Genomic DNA, 21262 nt, shown 5'->3' on the forward strand with positions numbered 1-21262 from the left:
TATCCGGGAGGACTAGCTTCATTTAATGCTACATACTCATTTTTTAATCCATGTTTCTGTTAATCACAGTATATTAAATTCCTGATCATTAATGGTTAGATTAACAATTAGTGCAGACAGTCTCAATATATTGGAACCTGAGTGACGACTCAGTGCAGTTAGCAGACAGTCTGTTTAGCCTGCTTGTCTGGTCCCTGGATTGTCACAAATTAACTAGGCCTGTTCTGAGACTATGTGCTACACTGCAAGAAATGAGAGCAGCACCTTCCCGAGTGGGATGGATACCATCCCGCCCTAACAGGTCAGCCTTGCCCTCAGAACTATTCCAATTATCTATAAAGCCCACATTTTTTTCAGAGCACCACCTGGACATCCAGCAGTTCAGCGACCATAACCTGCTGTAAGCTACATCACCATGCTGCATAGGGATGAGGCCAGAGCATATTACTGCATTACCTTCGCTAATTTACACATCTCTACAATGTTACTCTTTTTATTTATTTATATATATATTTATTTATTTATGCAAACAAAGTCTGCGAAACTATTTACATGTGGCAAATACAAAATAACCAAGACAAACAAACATATATGTATGTTTGTTTACAATGTTACTCTTAGTAACCTCTGACTGATGAAGGCGTATATCATTAACTCCTACATGAATAACTATCTTTGAAAACCTTTGCTTGCCTAAGAGCCTAAGATTAAATGCTATGTCTGGTACCCTCCGAGCTGAGTACTGGTATCATCCGGTGGATGATCTCTGATTGCTATCTTTAGACAAAAACGAAAACTTTCTGTGGCAGAAGGGGAAGTTGCAAATTTTTCAAAGTGAAAAATAAAACAAAAGAAAATTAATTTACTGATTTAAAAAAAAATGGTATAGCTTAAAACAAAAAACTCCTGGCAAACAATTTCAAAACAGGAACTGTTCCCTGTAGTTCACAGTAAACAGTATCATGAAGACCAGGGAGTGATCAAAACATGTCATGTACAAAGTTCTGGAAAAGTATTAAATCAGGGTTGTCTATAGAAAAAAATTCACAAACCTTGAACATCCAGAGGAACTACATTAAACCTGCTATTAAAAAAAATAAATAAATAAGAATATGGAACAATCACAACTCAGCCTAGAGGAGACATTCCCTAAAATGTCATTGAGTGGATAAAGAGGGAAATAGAGAAACAACAAAAGAGAAACAACAAAGAGGTCATGGGGAACTCTGAAGTAGCTGGAGAGATCCACAACTTAGATGAGAGAAGCTGTTCACAGGAAAACCATAGCCTAGACCATCCACACAGCTGGACTTTATAGAAAAGTGGTGATAAGAAACCACTGTTGAAAAAAGCCCTTTATTTTCTCTTTGGGGGTTCAGCAAACATGTAGTTACACCAAAACTGAACTTGCTGGCTTTAGCACAAGTGATATGTTTGGTGGAAACCTAACACTGCTCATCACCCTGAGAACACCATGCACACTGTGAAGCATCATTTTCATAATTACCTTTAGCCTTGTGGTTGCTTTTATGACTAGTCCTCTCTTTACCTGGGCTGATGGTTATTGGTTGCACCAGAACTAATTTAGGAGTGTCGTAGCAATGGGTGTGAATATGTGCACCACCACATGGCATGGTGTACTCAATGAAAAAAAAACACCCCACAATGTATCTTAATTAAATCAAATGGGTATAGCAATTAAAACACCACACTATCTTCTAGGTTCAAATTTTAGACAGAAAACCACACATTTTTTTGAGTTAGATAAAGGGAAACACTGTATTAACTTTTTTCCCCAAGTGTGTGCAGAATAAGAGAATAAATACTAAATATACAATCAGGCCTGTATTTGAAACAAAATAAAAAATTGCAGCTGTGGCTCAGGTGTTAGTGTGGATTGTCCACTAATCACAGGGTTCCGGTTTGATCCCTGGTCTACATGCAGAAGTGTCCTTGGCAAGACACGGAACCCAAAGTTGTTTCTGATGGCAGGTTAGTCCCTTGCATGGCAGCTCTGCCATTATTGGTGTGTCTATGAATGGGTGAATGTGAAACAGTGTAAAGTGCTTTGTAGAATTGTTAAGGTTAAAAGGCGTTATGTACAACCCCAATTCCGAAAAAGTTGGGACAGTATGGAAAATGCTAATAAAAACAAAGAGGAGTGATTTGTAAATGTACTTTGAATTGTATTTAAACAACAACAACAAAAAAAATGATAAAGACAGGGTATTTGATGTTTTACCTAATCAACTGCATAGGTTTTTTTTTTTTTTTAACATAAACATTTATTTTGCAACACATTCCAAAAAAGTTGGGACAGGGGTAGTTTAGGACTAATAGCAATGTGAGAAGTTGGAATAAGGTGGTGATGTGAAACAAGTGAGGCAATCGTCTAATCAGAGTATATAAGGAGCCTCCAAAAAAGGACTAGTCCTTAAAGAGCAAGGATGGGTCGAGGCTCGTCGATCTGCCCACAGATGCATCAGTGAATAATCCAACACTTTACCCAAAGACAAATTGGTAGGATTTTGGGCATTTCACCTTCTACAGTGCACAATATAATTAAAAGATTCAAGTAATCCGGTCAAATCTCGGTGGGTAAAGGGCGAGGCTGAAAACCTTTTCTGAATGCGCGTGATCTCCAACCCCTCAGACATCACAGTCTTTAAACTGTAATGAGCCTGTAATGGAGATCCTGACATGGGCTCGGGAATACTGCGGTAAACCTTTGTCAGGCAACACCATTCGCCGCTGAATCCACAGATGCAAGTTAAAGCTTTACTATGCAAAGCAGAAGCCATACATCAACACTGTCCAGAAGCTCCGCCCACTTCTCTGGGCTTGGGCTTGATCTGAGATGGACAGTAGTACAGTGGAATCGTGTTTTGTGGTCCGACGAGTCGACATTTCAAATAGTTTTTGGACAAAACAGCCGTCGTGTTCACCGGGCCAAAGAGGAAAAGGACTGTCAGAACTGTTATCAGCATCAGGTCCAAAAGCCAGCATCTGTCATGGTATGGGGGCGTGTCAGTGCCCATGGTATGGGGGCACGTCAGTGCCCATGGCAGGGGTAACTTGCACATCTGTGAGGGCAGCATTAATGCAGAAATATATGTACACATTGTGGAGCAACATCTGCTGCCATCCAGAGCAGGACAACGCCACACCACATTCTGCCCGGATTACAAGCGCATGGTTGCGTAAGCAGAGAGTGCAGGTGTGAGCATGGCCTGCCGCAGTCCTGACCTGTCTCCCAGTGAGAACGTGTGGTGCATTATGAAGTGTAAAATAAGGCGATGAAGGCCCTGTACAGTTGCACAGCTGAAGAAATGTATAATGGATGAATGAGGGAAAATTCCGCTCGCTAAACTTAACCAACTGGTGTCTTCACTCAGCGTCCAAACGCTTAATTAGTGTTATTAAAAGAAAAGCTAATGTTACACAGCGGTAAACAGTTGGCTGTCCCAATTTTTTCAGTGTTGCAGTCATCAGATTTGAAATGATCTGAACTATTTTGAACTATTGAACTATTTTCAATAATAAATTAAATTCACCAAGTAAAACATCAAATAATGTGTGAATAATGTGTTTTCAATATAGTACAGGATGAATTGAATTTTCAAATGACTTTGTTTTTTTGTTTTTTTTTTTGCATTTTCCATACCGTCCCGACTTGTTCGGAATTGGGGTTGTAAGTGCAGACCATTTACCATTTAACAACTCGAAATACATCTAATTTACAAAATACACATGCATACATTTACAATTTCAACTCACGACCTTACAAGCTTACAAGTCTTAACCACTGAGCTATCACTATCCAGGGTTAGGGTTAATGTTAAGGTTAGGGTACAACTCTGTCAGAGAGATGTTCACCAGCCAGGAACAGAAAACTGATGTGAGAATCACAGAGGATGTGCTGAGACTACAGACAGACAAGACAACAGGACATGACGAGCTCTGAGAGAGAAACGTGTGTGTTTCTATGACCTCACTCATCAGGGGTCAGTGTTGGCAAGCTGACGCTGACAAGGGCATGTGTGGCAATAATGGCATATTTTTGCTGCCAATATCTTTGCAGCATGTAAAACATAGTTCCACCTTATTACTACATCCTGTTTGAGCTTTAACTCTTCAAGGCCCATCTGTCTCTGAGTGCTCTGAAATGCTCCGATGCAGTAGTGGTCCTGTGAAAGTGTGCAACAATAGTTTTTACCTTTGCCACAACCCACTGAACGTGTTTTAAACCTTCCCTAACAATCAGGTTTATAGTGTGGGCAAAGCAAGGCAAGTGCCTCCATCCAGCCTTCTGAAGTGCAGCTTTAATGTTGCTAGCATTATCAGATGCACATGCAAATTGTATCTGTAATGCTGCATTCTCCACAAAAAAAAGACTGATTTGAATATCTGTGGCAAAAGTGTTGCTGAAATTGTCTGTCTGCTTCAAAGAATGGATCAAGTGGATCAAGTGCCTTTGTGTAAACTCTAAGTCCTTCATCCTTAACAATAAAAAAGGTTGCAAATCAAGAGCAATCATTTTTACGAACTCTTCATCCATGTTACTCTGTCTGACAGGGCCAATTGGCAATCTCACATAGTGCTTAACAGAAAGCTCTTTGCTGCTTGGCACATTAGTCCCTGCTTCAGATCTGGGTATAGGTTGAACTGAGTGTGTGCTGCAGAGTCATCTGGATTGGGTTGCCTTACTTGTGTAAGCAGGGCAGTTGGGTGTTTTGTAGATGCTGTGTAAAATGTGATGTGGATCCTCTTCAGCCTGAAAAGAAATTATTGCACATTTTGATTTTGCTTTGCTTGGTCCTACTTCTTCAAAGTGGATCCAAATGTTGCTTCTCTTTCAGTCCGATTAAGACCGAGTGATCATTGGAATCATATTTTGGATTTGTTATGCTAGGTGGCTCGCGCTTGCTTGCTTACTAGTGACTGGTGACTGAACTAATGACTAGTTTTATTAAAACATGTAAAAACCTTTCTATCGAGAGATATAAATTAATTTTACTATAGTCTATTGTGCATGCAGATTATATTTTAAGTGGTTAAGCTAAATCATGGAGTTTATAAGACTAGTTTATTCTTTCTATATCCTTTAGACATGTAGAACAGCATTGGCATTTGTGCATCAATATCTATAATGTGTGCTGTCGGTGCAAAACTTTAGGAAACTTGTCCAAGATGTAGCCTACTCGATATTGGTCAATCGTATGAAACTGTGACCACAAACACCATGAACCTAAGTGAATGAAAGGCACTGATCAACAATATACGTTCAGACATTACTTTATTTGAAGGTTTCATTGATATAACATGACACGGAGTTGTTAGAAAAAAAATAGTAACGCCTTTACTTGATGACGTAAAGGAACCAATGAATCAGTTTTTTGAACCAGTTCATTGAAACAAACCGTCCAAAAGAACCGGCTCGCAGAAATAAATCGGACTTTCCATCACTAGTGTGGTCATCTAAGAATTAAATTCTTCTTGCAGTTGAAGGACGGCGGCTCTGCTCCAATCACGGTCTAACAGCTCCGCATCATCACTTACCTGTTCATTAAACATCATTAATCATTAGTATGTAGCTATACCACTGAATCCACACCTCATCATTGTTTTAATGTGTGTGTGTGTGTTATGAATGCGTTTACTCACACTGAGCTCTGCTAACTCTGTCCACCTCTCCCTTACTTGAACTTCAGCTGGATAGTTTCAGAAACAAGAATTTCAATGTACAGGTGCATCTCAAAAATTAGAATTTCATGGAATTTTTTTTTTTTTTTTCCATAATTTAAGTCAAAAAGTGGAACTTTCATGTATTCTAGATTCATTACACTAAGTGAAATATTTCATGCCTTTTTTTTTTTGTTTGTTTTAATCATGATGATCACGGCTTACAGCTCATGGAAATCAAAAATCCAGTATCTCAAAATATCAGAATAAAGAATTTAATTTAATTAAAAAAAGTTAAAAAATAAAAACAATCTGCAGTTACACTGGCTCTTACACCTCTACTCTGTGGACTTTGCTTCTCTAAAAAATTCAATTAAAAATCTTGTACAGTATATATATATATATATATATATATATATATATATATATATATATATATATATATATATATATATATATATATATATACACACACACACATACTGCTTGATATATCGCTCTACTTGTATTTCCTCATTTGTAAGTCGCTAAATGAATAAATGTAAGGGGTTTTTTTTTCATATGTGGTGAAAGCCATCCTTTACAGAATAACAGCACTGAGACTTTTACTGTAACGCCTCTCTCTCTCTCTCTCTCACACACACACACACACACACACACACACACACACATTTCAAGAAGTAAGACATCTTCCAGTAGCACTTCCTGTTTGTCACAGATAGCAATTTAGCAATTAAACTTTAAAGTTCCTGTTTCACTTCTAATTTTTTTCATCTTTAATTTTTTTTTACCATGTTTGTACTGAGTGTTTCATTCATTACATTTCATTATTATTGTGTGTGTGTGTGTGTGTGTGTGTGTGTGTTTTACTCACGCTGGTGTGTCCTCCATCTCCAGCACAAAGCACCCACCAGTACTGACATCACTGCAGCCAAGAGCACGATCACACACACACTCAATCTACAATATAAGTCAAAGAGTTGAGGAACGGTTCTGTGTGGACCGAGGTGATATCATCACATAACACAAAACAAACAAGAGTACAGCAGTATCATACGCACCTGTGTGAGGTAGTGGGTGTAGCAATGGGCGGGGATTCAGGTGTGGATGATGGATATTCTAGCACTGTGAGAGTAAAGTGAATTGAGTTAGTGGTGTGTGTATGTGTGTGTGTGTGTGTGTGCGCACACTGACATGCAAGTGGTCCTTACCTATTGCAAGTGAGGTGAACACATTCTCAGGTGTTGTAGATGGTAAGGATATGGTTGAAGATGTGGTTGATCCACGTAAAGTGCTGGGTGGTGTGTGTGCATGTGAGTGTGTGTGTGTTCGCATAGTAGTGGATGTGTGTGATGGTGACAGAGGATCACTATACACTGTGGATGAAGGAGAGTGGAGAGATGGAGGAGAGTGAATATTTATTACCCACACAGTTTAGTTCAGGTTTATTTAAATACACAATCACAAAGCAGCATAGAGTGCATCTGTGTTGTTGTGTGGTGTCTACAGCTTCACTGGAAGTAAATGTTTTTTTGTTTTGTTTTTTTAAACAAAAAAACCTATCTCAAAGTTTTCTTGAAGTTGCACTCTTTGTCGACCTGGAAGCACGGCTTCTCCTCATATCAGATAAAGCTAATATCATAAAGAGAAGCCGTGGTAGACCTCTCAACTGCCAAACAGTGAATGAACATGACTGACTTGTCAAACTTAAACTTATTGGTGCCATTCAGAATCTCTTGGAGCCTGCAGTAGTGGTATAATTTGCAAATATTGTAAATTGACCCACCGCCTGTATCTGGGCAACCAAACACAATTATTGTCATGTGACCATAAATGTATTTACATTCTCCATTTTCATCTTGCTGTGGAAGGAAGAACCATATGGATGAAGTGATAAGCATATTTTTTGCCCGTCATTGGTCTTTGTCGGGTATAATCAGTCTCACATCAAAATAATTGACTTCAGTTTAAAATGTTATCGTGTTGATGAATGTGTAAAAACATGTGAGTGAATTAGCAAATATGTAGTTCTGGGTTGCTAGACTAAAGATTTTACCCAAAACTGTGACTGTGGGGCAAAAAAAAGCCACAGCCTTGGGGGTAAGTTGATGAACTGGTGGTTCATCTTATCCAAGGCCATAACCAGATCCTGAACATTTGGGGGTTAGCGGGCCCAAACCATTTGGTGGGGGTAGGATCACAAATGTAATGGTCCTTTTTAGTTCTTTATGTAATAAAGGCCCAAATATTTATATATACATTATTTATATATACAATGCAAGACCTTTTATATTCAGGACCACAATAACTACAGTGTGTATTACAATACAAAAACAAGTTAGAGTGGATGGTTTATTATATTTAAGATTTACTCACTCTACTCCAGGTAGGCCTTTCATTTTATTATGCACAGATATAGTGAACAATATGTTCCAAACAGTAGAGCAGACCAAATATGAATTGCAAAACTTACACTGTGTATATACTGCTAATATATATCCTGTCAGCTTACCCTTTTTTCTGATGTCCCAAATAAAAAATTAATATCATTTGATTGTTTTTTCATTATTGTCATAATGTCTCTGTAAAATGACGTGACTGTGTCAGCTAGCCAGACAAAATTACTTACACAAAATTATTTACTCACCCTCAAGTTGTTCCAAACCTGTATGCTGTTTCCAGTGTAACACAAAAGGATAATTTTGAAGAATGTTTACACAGCTATACAAAAAAGCAGTGCAAAGACACAAAGCTCTCATATGGCCACTTGGAGTATAGTTTTTATATTATAGTGCACATTTTAAAGCTCATGATCACTATCTTCTGCCATTTCATGGAATAGAGCTGTAATAGAGTGGAAAAGTATGTGTGTGTGTGGGGGGGGGGGGGGGGGGGTTTATGAGATTATGTAAGAGTAACATTGGTTAGGTTTGGAATGACATAAGGGGAAGTAAATAACAGAATTTTTGTTTTTTAGGTGAACTTAAACTTTTAATTTGAACTTTTAACCTTTAACTGTTGGAGCACAAAAACGAGGACATAGAGACAGAAAGCAGAATTAAATTAATTTTAAAAAATAGTCGAAGAACTAGATTTGCAAATAAAATATTTTTATTTTAATAAATGACTAACTTAACCGTAACCTAAAAAATACGTCAAAGTCAGAATCCACACATTTTACCATGTTCTAGTTGAAAGCCTGAGGATGATAACTCTCCCACTTTTAGTTTTATGGTAAATGGTCTGTACTTATATAGCACTTTTTCTTTTTTTTTTCTTTTCTTTTTAAACCTTAGCAGTTCTACAAAGTGCTTTACACTGGTTCTCATTCATCCATTCACACACACTCTCACACCAATGGTAGCAGAGCTGCCATGCAAGGCGCTAGCTTGCCATCAGCAGCAACTTGGGGTTCAGTGTCTTGCCCAAGGACACTTCGGCATGTGGAGTCATGTGGGCCGGGAATCGAACCGCCAACCCTACGATTAGTGAACAACCCGCTATACCACCTGAGCCACAGCCGCCTATATATATAATTTTCTTAGAAAAGTGAATTTACTGAAAGGCTACCAGTAAAGCCAGTTAACCACGTTCATAACATTCATTCACAATATGCACACAGTCATTGTCCATCTTCTGCCTAATACACTCCTAATAACGGCTCAGTTAATGTTTCTTGTCTCGTTACAATGACAATAACACATTACATTGCATGCATCACGAAAATGTTTGCATCCCTGGATATTACTGTCGTTCGTTTACCGTTTCTGTCGTAAACCACTTAGGGCTTTAGCTACTTAGCTTACATCTTACCGCACTCTTTCACCGTTAAAACTGAAGCGTCACACGGCCTCTGCCCTTTTTGATTAGACTGACCACTTCAAACATTTTGACATTGACGAGCGTTGCTAGACCACTGAGGCAGGCCAGCCTAAATTTCTTTAAAAACTTTTTGTCATCCTAACACGTGTAGCAGTGTATAATTGAGTGCAGCAGAGCGGCATCAAAAATATCAAATACTGGGGTAGACAGTTTGGCCATATCTGACGTTTGGACCTGTCCCCCTTAATGTCTATGGTGGTTACAGCCCTGATCTTACCCCCTCATGTTTACATGAAGCTAAGTTAAGTATTTGGTGTTTAAATTGTGTTGCATCCTAACAATGAATAACTGACATAGTTCATATTTTACATGTAGCATAACATTTGTTATTTGTTAAGAAAAACAGATAGTGGCTCCACACCCCTATCCTCAAGGGAGGAAGATCCATCAGAAAAGTGTTAAGAAAGCTTGATAGGTCAACCATTCATAGATATCTACAAAAGGTAGAGGATAAGAAGACATTAACAACTGGATAGAAAGGAACTTTTGAGGTGAAGAACATATTTAAGGAAGACATTAAGAAAGAGCTTGCAAACTACATTAAAAAACTTTTGCAGGTTCTATGGCCTCACTACAAAGAACAGAGGACCAACATTCAAGTCCCCAGCAACAGGACAGAGAATGATTTGGCAGGTTAGTCTGAATGTAAAGGACAGGCAAGGCTTAGTGAGTGCAACATAAAAAATGCAGTCCATAAACTTAAATTGAGTGACTAAATTTTTTACTATAAGTCGAGATTTGTTTGAAAGCTTTAAGACACGCCACAATCTTGCCTGCCATATGCAGGAAGCAACATCTTGGAGCCCTAGTTTTTTACCTCCTTGTGGGTGACTTAGAAGCATCAGTCTTATTTTATCATTTTGAATAGCAGTTTCTGTACATATGTGATATGTCAGTGCTTATGTTGTTGCATACAAAATCTGTGATTATATAGATATTCAGAACAATATGTTACGACACTTAGGCGGAGACAAACGCGGACTGGCGTTTGAGATAACGTGGGGTGGACAACAGATGGAACACGGAATCAGAGTCAGTACAATCGGGTAATCAGGTTATACGGGGCGTAGGCAGAAGTGTAATCTAAAGACAAGTGAATATCGACAACCAGGTAAACGTATATGAGGTTAATGCTTGGTAAACGAACAGAGACGAGTCTGCTGAGCGGTTACTTCGCAAGCGGCTGGCGTTAACAAGGCCCGTTTATAACTTTAGATGTAGTGCAGGTGTTCATTATCAGAACTCCGGCGAACTCGAGCACGGGCATGGCTGGGAAGTGTAGCCCTCTTCCGCCATGTCCCTGGGTGGCACTACACGTTGTGAACTGCAGCTACAAGTTCGCCATGGTGTAACACAATATATGACATGTTGGTGTTTGTTTATAGGCTAAAAAGTTTGCTATTATGCCAAATATACAGTTGTGATTCTACACTGAAAGTGTAAGACAAATAATCTGTGGATGTTCCTCAAAATAATAGAAGTTTCATTCAATTTAAGACTTCCATGTCTATTTCTTAATCTTAGAGACTTGACAAACTACCTTCAGGTTTCAGAACTGTAGACAAATTAGTTGTAATATTTATTTCATGAACACCAACAATAGAACACAAATATAATACAAAAAGACTAGCAGAATGAGGGATTTAATTATCAATCATTATATTTAGAGTTATACTTTAAAATCTGGTTAATACAATAGTTAGTAACTGTTTTCTGAGATGGCTCAACTTACCCCTAATACAAGGCAATTGAGCCACAAGACCACTTTTTTTGGAACCTCATATTTTGTTGTCTATTTGAGTTAGGCACACTGCTAAGGTTACAATTGATGGCACACACCCTGAAATTTTGACATATGCATTAGTTTTATTCCTGTCTCATATTCCCTTGGCTATAGGTCGACTTAAGAAAAAAAACAGCTCATCTTACCCCACTCTCCTCTATAATGGTATGTTTGAGTATTTGCATTCATGTCTGAAATTTGTTGTTTATAAGTCTAACTAGCTAGCGGTCACTTCTTTCTTCAGCGAGCAGCTTAGCTGCTGTTTGGCACAAAATAGCAGACACTGCTAATGTTGACCTAATTTTAGAAAAAAAAATTGTCAGGGAGCAAAAAAATGCTTTTTTTTTATCTGTCTTGGTACAGTAACATTGATTGGCTGTGTTTATTATGTGTAGTGTGTAGTGTAGTGTGTACATACCTGTGTAGTTGTGTAATGTGTACATTACTGTGTAGTTGTGTAATGTGTACATTACTGTGTAGTTGTGTAATGTGTACATTACTGTGTAGTTGTGTAGTGTCTACAAACCTGTGTCATTTTGTAGTGTGTAGTTGTGTGTTGTTGTGATGCAGATGTGTACAGGTGCTTGGACCCCTGCGGCACTGCACCAGTACCAGCCAGCCTCGTCTGTCCGAAGCCCCGCACGCGCTACACTGAACAAGCCTTGCCCCTCATCACTGAGCTGCAGCTGTGCATTCTGGGATATTTGAGCACTGCGCTGAGATTGGCAGGAGTGCAGGTCTCCGCCCCTACACCATTTCTTTTCCACCTTCTTCAGTCTGTCGCTGTACAAACACTGCACATGCACAATTCCTCCCTCAGGAGCAAACAACAATGCCCTGCTGACCCACAAATCAGGATCTCTCACACACACACACACACACACACACACATTTTATATAAACACACATTTAGTTTAAGTTCAGTATAGTAAAGGTTTTCAGTGAAACAGAACATTTCAGACAAAATCCTTCAGCATAGCTGATGAAAGTAGGGCTGTCAAAGTTAATGCATTATTTCCTTTTAACGGCACAAATTCTTTTCATGCCATTAATGCAGGTTTGAATATGACTTCTTATGTCACCCATAGTTTAGCAGTCAACCACCAGCAGATTAATCTGTTAATATTAACAATTTGAACTTGTTGCTGTGCCATAGTTTTGATCCTGTTCTCATCCTCGTTTTTTTATTCGGTTTTGCCTCGTTTATGCCTGTTTGCCGATCGACTGACCAATTGCCTCTTTGACCACGCCTATGTCTCATGTTTTGGATTTGTCTGCCTATCTCAACTATAATAAAGCTCTTATCGGCACTTGCATCCGTCCTCAACTTCCATTCGTGACACATGATATGAATTTAACATCATCATGTTGGATTTTATTTATGAGTCAGACAACTCGCACCAGCAATTCTCCGCTTGGTAAAAATAAAGGAAACAAAAAAAAACAAACTTGATTTTACACTATTCATATTTTATTTCTATTCTTAAAAAAAAAAAAAAAATCGGTTCTATTTTATTTATATTCTATTTCCAGGTTCTTACCATCAGTTACTTGCAGCTCCAACGATGTCCTGATGTCGCTCATCAGTCCTCCGTTCTTGACGGCGCACCAATACCTCCCGGCGTCTCGGACCTGCAGCTCAGAGAACATGAGCGTGGTAACCAGCTCGTCTGGGTTGTCCATCACACTAACTCGGCCTGCCCACTCTCTCACACGCACACACATGTACCACATCCTCCCTCTGCACCAGTACTTCTCCTGTTCTCTGAACCTCCAGTTGTAGTGGCAAGGAATTGTGATGGAGCCACCGGGTTTAGCCGTCACTTTTTCTACAGTCCATAAACATGCACATCCTGTAGAACAGGAAGTGACTAAGTGAATGACAACTTCATAGACAGAACATTTGCACATTTGCAACTGGTAGTGTTACTAACTTCTCAGTTTTACCGGTTTCCCAGTGTTCCAATTTCCCCCTGTTGGTTCTAATTTTCACAATCTCTGGTTACCCAGTGTTCCTGCTGCTTCCCAATGCAATTAGCAAAGGGTATCAGTCAGGTGCTACAATATAATGCAGCATAGCAAAAATATAATGCAACAATATTATTTAGGGAGAGACAATTTCAATAACTCAGTGTTGCTTTTAGATTTTAAGCATGAAAATACTGTTTCCCGATGTTCCTGTTATTTCCCTGGAATTTTTTATTTTTCAGTGGTCTCAGAGTTCCTGTTTTCTCAGTATTCCAGTGTTTATACTTTTATGGTGTTTACAGAGTTTTTACTGAGATGTTGAAAGTCAGTAATGGTATAAATCTGTAAACTCTCAGCAAGCAGTCAAATGATTGCATATGTGCATGTGAGCGTCAGTACAGAAGGAAATCAGTGCTGTGACAGTGAGAGTTACTCAACATGCAAGAGCATGTCAGAGCAGAACACTCAGTCACACAAAGCACACAGTCACACAGAAAATGCATTTATGGCAGGTCTACTTGGATTTTACACATTATGCAGTTTAACTGCTTAACTGTGTGTGTGTGTGTGTGTGTGTGTGTGTGTGTGTGTGTGAGAAGGGATGTCACAAGCTCTTTGATACTTAACTATTTTATTCCTATATTGAGTGTGTTATATGTAATGTCTGTGTAGTGATGTGTACAGTGTGACTTTTAAACCTGATAATAGTTTGAGTTCAATACTGAAACATCTCTAAGCTCAAGACAGCATTCAGATGCTAGATGTAAAATGTACATGAAGGCTACTCACCTGAAATGGCCTGGAGGATGAGGACAGGAAGCAGCAGGACCGCCATTACTGAGCTCAGTCTGAATCACACTGTTGTTCTTCAGAAGCTCCACTGTTCCTCAGCTGCTGGGTATAAAAGTTGTTGTGTGTTCACATGTATACATACTCGTCCACACACTTGTCTACGCACTTGTCTACGCACTCTCTCACTTATACACCGACACTTCCCCAACTCGCAATGATTTCAACACACACTTCTCATTTCTACTTCATCTGAGAGAGCCACCAAGTGCGTGTGTGTGTGTATGTATACCATGAAGCAATGACTAAAGTGAAATCTGTGAACCTTAATTTAATTATCTGCGATGAAACAACAGGATACAGGGAAAAAAACAAACCCATAAAATCAGAATAAATAAAGTACAATTACAGTGATACGAGTCATGTGTTTTACACACTGTGCAGGTATCAGAACAACATGAACACACCAGTACAATACTCCAGGTTTTGGATGTACAAACATTATCATAATCTAGTTTAATAACTGTTTTCCTATAACTGTTCTACTCTGATCAAGTAAATATGTGGTGCAGACAATAACTTAACAGGTTCTATATGGGCTTCTGCTGCCCTCATTTACATATGTATACTCATATTACAGTGGGTAAAAATAAATATATAAGTAATGTAAACAAACATCAGAATTTTAATCTAAAAAGATGTGTATCTTCTTCTGACAAAACATTCTTTTAATCCTATTAAAAATCTCCTGAAGTTTCAGTCCATATATAATGGGATTAAATAGAGGAGGAATAACCAGATTTTCCACTGACAGGATCATGGCAATAATGTGAGGCATATTTCCTTCCAATCTACTGTTTATAATTTCAAAACATGAAGTGACAGTGAAACTCGTGAAAATTAAAAGATGTGGTAAACAGGTCTGTAGAGCTTTTCTTCTGAAATCCTTTGAATTCTTTAAACAGACAGAGAGTATCCTGATATATGAGTAAATTATGAAGATCACTTGTGGAAATACAGCAATGACAAAAATGAACAGTCCATACGAATTATACGCAGAAATGTCTCCACAACCCAGTTTAACAATTGCATAATTGCTACAGTATATTCTATTTAATTTGAAATTACACAGTTTAAGCTTATATATTAATACCATTGCTATAGCATTTTCACAACTAGGCACAAAGCAAGACAAAAATATGAGCTTTTTCACAGTAGACATTTGTACAATAGCAGCATATTGTAGTGGTTTACAAATAGACACATATCTGTCATAGGCCATAGCCGACAACAGCATGAACTCTGACATGGCATAAGTGTAAATGAAAAATGCCTGAAATACACAAGCATCAAGGGAAACAATTAGATTTTTGGATAAAATATCACTCAGCAGTTTGGGGTATAAAGCAGTTGATCCACCTAAAGTGTTCATTAGCAAAGCAGTGATGAAAATGTACATGGGCTCATGGAGGCTCTCATTTGTGTATATCACAAAAATTACAATAGTGTTACAACAAATGGTCATCAGGTAGACAGAAAGTGTAACTAGAAAATAAACATATCTGTACTTCTCCAAGTCCACATGACCGGTCAGAATTAAATATGTAACGTTGGCATAAAAATCCATTAATCTGTCACACTTATTAATGGGATATTAATTATTATTATTATATATTATATAATATAGTGATATTTAAGTTATAAGTGATTTAATAAGAAAAATCCAGCATCTCTGTGGATAAGAAAGCAAATTTCTGTACATTTATACATTCTTATTGTCAAAACATATTCTTTATTGGCTCACTGACTGACTGAAACACTGGCAAACCCCGCCTACTTATTTACTTTTTTTTCTGCTCTGCTCATTTAATTGTGATAACACTTTTGAGAATTATAAAAAGAATATCAATCTATTCTTCTACCACTGATGGTGTTTAATCCCTACATCTCTGTACCACTTCTACACTTCATGTACTAAAATACAATATGTCCAAGAAAGAGCAACTCTGATACCACTTTCTGTCTGATGAATTAGATGAAACAAAGATGAATTGTTTAATTTCACCCAACATCCATTAATATATCAGAAGATTTTATGAGGCTTCTCTCTATGTTGATGGTATATGTGTTTTTAAAGGACCTGCTGGATGTTCAGTTTGATTCACAGACATTATCAGAAAGCAGCTTTACAGAAATCCAGATGTAGATTTAGATCTATACTAACCAAGCCAGAGGTGACAGTGTAGAGGAAAAACTCCCTGAGATGGCATGAAGGAAAAACAAGGAGACTTGGTCATAAACTGTCTTTTGTAGGTGGAAATCTTTAGGGTATCCATGTGGAACCAGAAACAAGTAAAGAAGGAGAAGTAGAGCATCAGGATGGAACAGTCTTCTTGCCTGTGTTATTCCACCTTAGTACAGCTTTTGATACCATAGATCAAAATATTCTTCTAGACAGACTATAACATGTTGGAGTTAAGGTAATGTCATTTTTATTTGATTAATCATTATCAGGTTGTATATGTAAATGGTGACTTCTCTATATAGTAGGACTGTGTATTGGGGGGTGTTCCAAGCCCCCCAATAGATGCCTGAAACTGCAGATAGTAGCGAACACTATACCAGGGGTGGCAAATCTGTTCAGCATGATGAGCCTTATCATTGCAAAGAGCCACACAACAGATGTGCAAACAACAATGTCTTACAATAACTTATATGCCTAATTATATAACACATAATAGTTAATCCTGGATTTTTGAACTTTTGTATCAGCCTACCTCCTTTTACTAGACTCAGTGGGACACCCAGCAGTCCTTGGTTTCCACAATCATTTTCGGGTCTGGTTTGTATTCAGTTGTGGCTACTTGAAATAAATATTTCACATGCAAGAATAGAGCGATGCTTTGATTTAACTTGTTTAAGTGTAGAAAAAAAATATTCACAGATGTAAGTTGACCCAAACATTGACAGTAGTTTGTGTGCAGCCCTTCATTGTATGTTTTTTTTTCCATGAGCAATGTTCCATGCCAGCTGATATTATGCCAACATGGCTATCTCTGAATGCTTTGTAAATTTTTGAAAAAGGTGAGTTTGCTTCTCTAACTGACATTTCAACTTCAGTGCTTTTGGGAAATTCCCAAATTCCCACTTTAGGATTGAGTAAGGTGATATGGCACGCAAGATTTGAAGCTTGAAAATGCAATGGTGAAGACTGGCATCTCAAGCAGAATGGTGTTCCATTACTTTCAATAAAAAATTAGAAATCTTCCCTTTCAGATAAAAATGTTCTGTGCTCATCTTCATAAATCATCTTTGCGCTTAGCTGTATGATTCCCTGACTGTGCCATGATGATTCACACTAACAAACTTCAGAAGTCAACCAGATAGTGCAAGCTCATTTTAGCCAATAGGCAAGCTTATGTTGACTCAACTGAGGTAAATAAATAAATAAATAAATAAATACATAAATAAATACTAAATTTGATTCAGCAAATGCATTTAAATGCATTTCTATGTATTTAAAAATGAACAATTTTAACAATATTTTGGAATGTAAAATTAAATAAATAAACACAGAACACATGGATAGACTAAAGTATCACAGAGGAGCAGCCAAAGAGCCACATGCGGTTAGCGAGCCGCAGGTTCGCCACGCCTGCTATATGTAGTACATAACGTTTAATTGATAAATTATGCACAATAACTCATTAACAATAACTGATAATAAAATAGAAAAAATTGGGCCCAAAGCGTCAATATTTTGTGTGGCCACCATTATTTTCCAGCACTGCCTTAACCCTCTTGGGCATGGAGTTCACCAGAGCTTCACAGGTTGCCACTGGAGTCCTCTTCCACTCCTCCATGACGACATCATGGAGCTGGTGGATGTTAGAGACCTTGTGCTCCTCCACCTTCCGTTTGAGGATGCCCCACAGATGCTCAATAGGGTTTAGGTCTGGAGACATGCTTGGACAGTCCATCACCTTCACCCTCAGCTTCTTTAGCAAGGCAGTGGTTGTCTTGGAGGTGTGTTTGGGGGTCGTTATCATGCTGGAATACTGCATACTGATCATGCTCTGCTTCAGTATGTCACAGTACATGTTGGCATTCATGGTACGCTCAATGAACTGTAGCTCTCCAGTGCCGGCAGCACTCATGCAGCCCCAGACCATGACACTCCCACCACCATGCTTGACTGAAGGCAACACACACTTGTCTTTGTACTCCTCACCTGGTTTATCTTGGTCTCATCAGACCACAGGACATGGTTCAAGTAATCCATGTCCTTAGTCCGCTTGTCTTCAGCAAACTGTTTGCGGGCTTTCTTGTGCATCATCATTAGAATAGGCTTCCTTCTGGGACGACAGCCATGCAGACCAATTTGATGCAGTGTGCAGCGTATGGTCTGAGCACTGACAGGCTGACCCCCCACCCTTTCAACCATTGCAGCAATGCTGGCAGCACTCATACGTCTATTTCCTAAAGACAACGTCTGGATATGACACTGAGCACGTGCACTCAACTTCTTTGGTCGACCATGGCGAAGCCTGTTCTGAGTAGAACCTGTCCTGTTAAACCGCTGTATGGCCTTGGCCACCATGCTGCAGCTCAGTGTCAGGGTCTTGGCAATCTTCTTATAGCAAAGGCCATCTTTATGTAGAGCAACAATTCTTTTTTCAGATCCTCAGAGAGTTCCTTGCCATGAGGTGCCATATTAATAATAATAATAAACTTTATTTTATAAAGCGCCTTTAAAGCAGCTTCTCAAAGCGCTGTACATAAAATCACAGTCCACAGAAAAATAAAACAAATAAAAGTTAATAAGAACAAAAACAACAACATTAATAATAAAAATAATTATAAAACAATGTTGAACTTCCAGTGACCAGTATGAGTCCGCTTTGCCAAACCTCTGCCATATGGACTCCACCACTTGTGGATGGAGCCACCAGTCCCTGGGCCTCAGCCCCTGCCTCAACAGCATGTCTGCCCCCACATTCCAGTTGCCCAGAATGCACATTGCACTCACTGACAAAAACTTTCCCTCTGCCCAGAGAAGAATTAGTTGCGCCTGCCTGAAAAGGGGGCGTGAACATAATCCTGCATGGTGGTCGATATATGAGACCACCGCTGTGTTCTCTGTCAACACATGGTGACCTCTCAATTGAGGAAGAAAGAATTTCAGTGCTCGAAATATGGCCCACATTTCTAGGCAATTTATATGTCACTCCAGGTAAATGGCAAATGTTAAATGGTCTGCACTTATATAGCACTTTTATCCAAAGCGCTTTACACTGTGTCTCATTCACCCATTCACACACACACACACACACACCAATGGTAGCAGAGCTGCCATGTAAGGCGCTAACTTGCCATCGGGAGCAACTTGGGGTTCAGTGTCTTGCCCAAGGACACTTCGGCATGTGGAGTCACGTGGGCCAGGAATTGAACCACCAACCCTACGATTAGTGGACTACCACCTGAGCCACAGCCAGCGCAAACATTTGGAAACTTGTATTTATATTCCAGATTTGGGATCGTCTGGGATTTTAACCTGGGACCTCTCGCACCCTAACCTCTTTTTCTGAAAGCCAGAAAATGGCATTTTTTGTGTTCAGCATTGATTTGTTTTGTGATATCACATACCACAGTAGTGGTTAATGGCTCATATGAAAGTAGACACTTAACACTTTAAGAATTAGCAGTTATTTCAAGTAATTCTTCTTTTACCTAGCCTACCTGGGGCAATATTCAGTTTTTTTTTGTTTCATTATAAAAAAAATTATTTACTTTTAACACAAATGTTATATCTTCACAGCAAATGTTGATATCAACCCCATTCCTGGTCTCAAAGATGCCCCAATTACTTGTCCATGAACACCCAAAATATGAGGAAGTTATCTCTAACCACTAAAAATGTGTGTAAGGTTATCCAAACACGGGTAAAAACCTCTCCAAAATGGCACAAAACATCTCCAAATGGCACCAAACATCTCCAAATGACACCAAACATCTCCAAATGACATACAACCTCTCTAAATGGCACAAAGCTTATAAAAAAGGCACAAAGCCTTTAAAAATTGCAGACTCCTAGAAATAGCAAACATTTAAAAAAAAAAAAAAAAAACAAAGGCACAAAATAACCTCTCCAAATGGCACCAAACGTCTCCATTTGATTTTCTTAGCCTCTGAGTGGTCAATCATGTCAAGTTTGGGCTTGTTTGAAAGCTAGAAGTATCTACAATAGGTCCATGTGGGTGTCAATCAAGTTAGACTGCCCAATTAAAATTTAGGAGGCAGGTTGTTCAGCATAGCCAAAGCAAATTAGCTTTTTTAGAATGTGTCTCAGTTCATGGCTAATTACTAAATTCCAGAGGGGTGGGATATCAAAACACTTAATAAATTTTGAAGAGTACATTTGTGACTAAATATGGAACTTTGCATTTGTTTTCTTCAATGAAGCTGATGAACTTTATACCGATGGAAATGTGCATGATTTATAAAACCGCAAGCGAACTGGATTTTCGTCTATGTAGGTAATGTAAGGTAATAAACTTTTATATAAGTCCGATCTTTGGTTTAAAATGTTATAATTTTATTGGGGCAGTTGTATACGGTGTTTTACTATCAAAAAAGCTTTAGTTGTGCTCTCCGATTTATCTCTGTCTCAATGTTTTCGTGGAGAGGTGTGAATTGTTTGCCCAGCAGGGAGCTCAAACTCCGCCCCTTTCCCATCCCCCTGCTCACCAGCAGTTAAGCACACAGTCATGAAACTGCACACACAGAAAGCCACCAGTGTCCTGACTAATCTTGTACCAGAACTGCGGCGATAAAATAATTAATTTGTTTATACTAATTGAAAATGTCTGATAAGTCGTTTTCCATTCTGCCGGCGGAATGGAACGCAAGTGTCGGGGCTTAAGGGGCTAAGCAAGAATCATACCCCTAGACCAATGATCAGGTTATAGGCCACTCCAGATGAGGGCTACTCCAGAGACTGTGAGCTGGACAGATGTCTAAGACCACACCCTAGCACCAACTTTTTAGCCATCACTGAAATGGTCTCCTGTGCAATGGACCCAATGGTATGACGTTGGCTGCTGCTGCCATCAGCTCCAACAGTCTCTCGTAGAGACTGGAGGGGATGCCAAGATCCAG

The 21262-nt window shown here is 38.8% G+C and overlaps 2 protein-coding genes across 3 annotated transcripts; both read right to left on the minus strand.

The window, feature by feature from the left end:
• Nucleotides 1–4636: 4636 nt before the first annotated feature.
• si:ch211-264f5.2 (uncharacterized protein LOC570749 homolog) lies at nucleotides 4637–14651 on the minus strand. Of its 2 annotated transcripts, XM_053612716.1 has the most exons (8): nucleotides 14105–14651; nucleotides 12889–13200; nucleotides 11874–12206; nucleotides 6894–7058; nucleotides 6744–6807; nucleotides 6557–6642; nucleotides 5665–5711; nucleotides 4637–5559 (listed from the first exon to the last, which is right to left on the minus strand). In XM_053612716.1, exons 1-8 carry the CDS (start codon nucleotides 14148–14150, stop codon nucleotides 5479–5481), a joined length of 1134 nt encoding a protein of 377 aa, XP_053468691.1. In that variant the 5' UTR covers nucleotides 14151–14651; the 3' UTR covers nucleotides 4637–5478. The 2 variants fall into 2 exon arrangements, with proteins under 2 accessions (XP_053468691.1, XP_053468690.1); XM_053612715.1 differs by lacking the exon at nucleotides 14105–14651 and having other exon boundaries at nucleotides 12889–13494.
• A 128-nt stretch (nucleotides 14652–14779) lies between these two features.
• On the minus strand, nucleotides 14780–15664 carry LOC128600771 (olfactory receptor 52E8-like). The gene has a single exon (XM_053613470.1). It carries the CDS (start codon nucleotides 15627–15629, stop codon nucleotides 14790–14792), a length of 840 nt encoding a protein of 279 aa, XP_053469445.1. The 5' UTR covers nucleotides 15630–15664; the 3' UTR covers nucleotides 14780–14789.
• Nucleotides 15665–21262: the final 5598 nt, after the last annotated feature.

Source organism: Ictalurus furcatus, chromosome 24 (genome assembly GCF_023375685.1).
Source record: "Ictalurus furcatus strain D&B chromosome 24, Billie_1.0, whole genome shotgun sequence".
NCBI classification, from domain to species: Eukaryota; Metazoa; Chordata; class Actinopteri; order Siluriformes; family Ictaluridae; genus Ictalurus; species Ictalurus furcatus.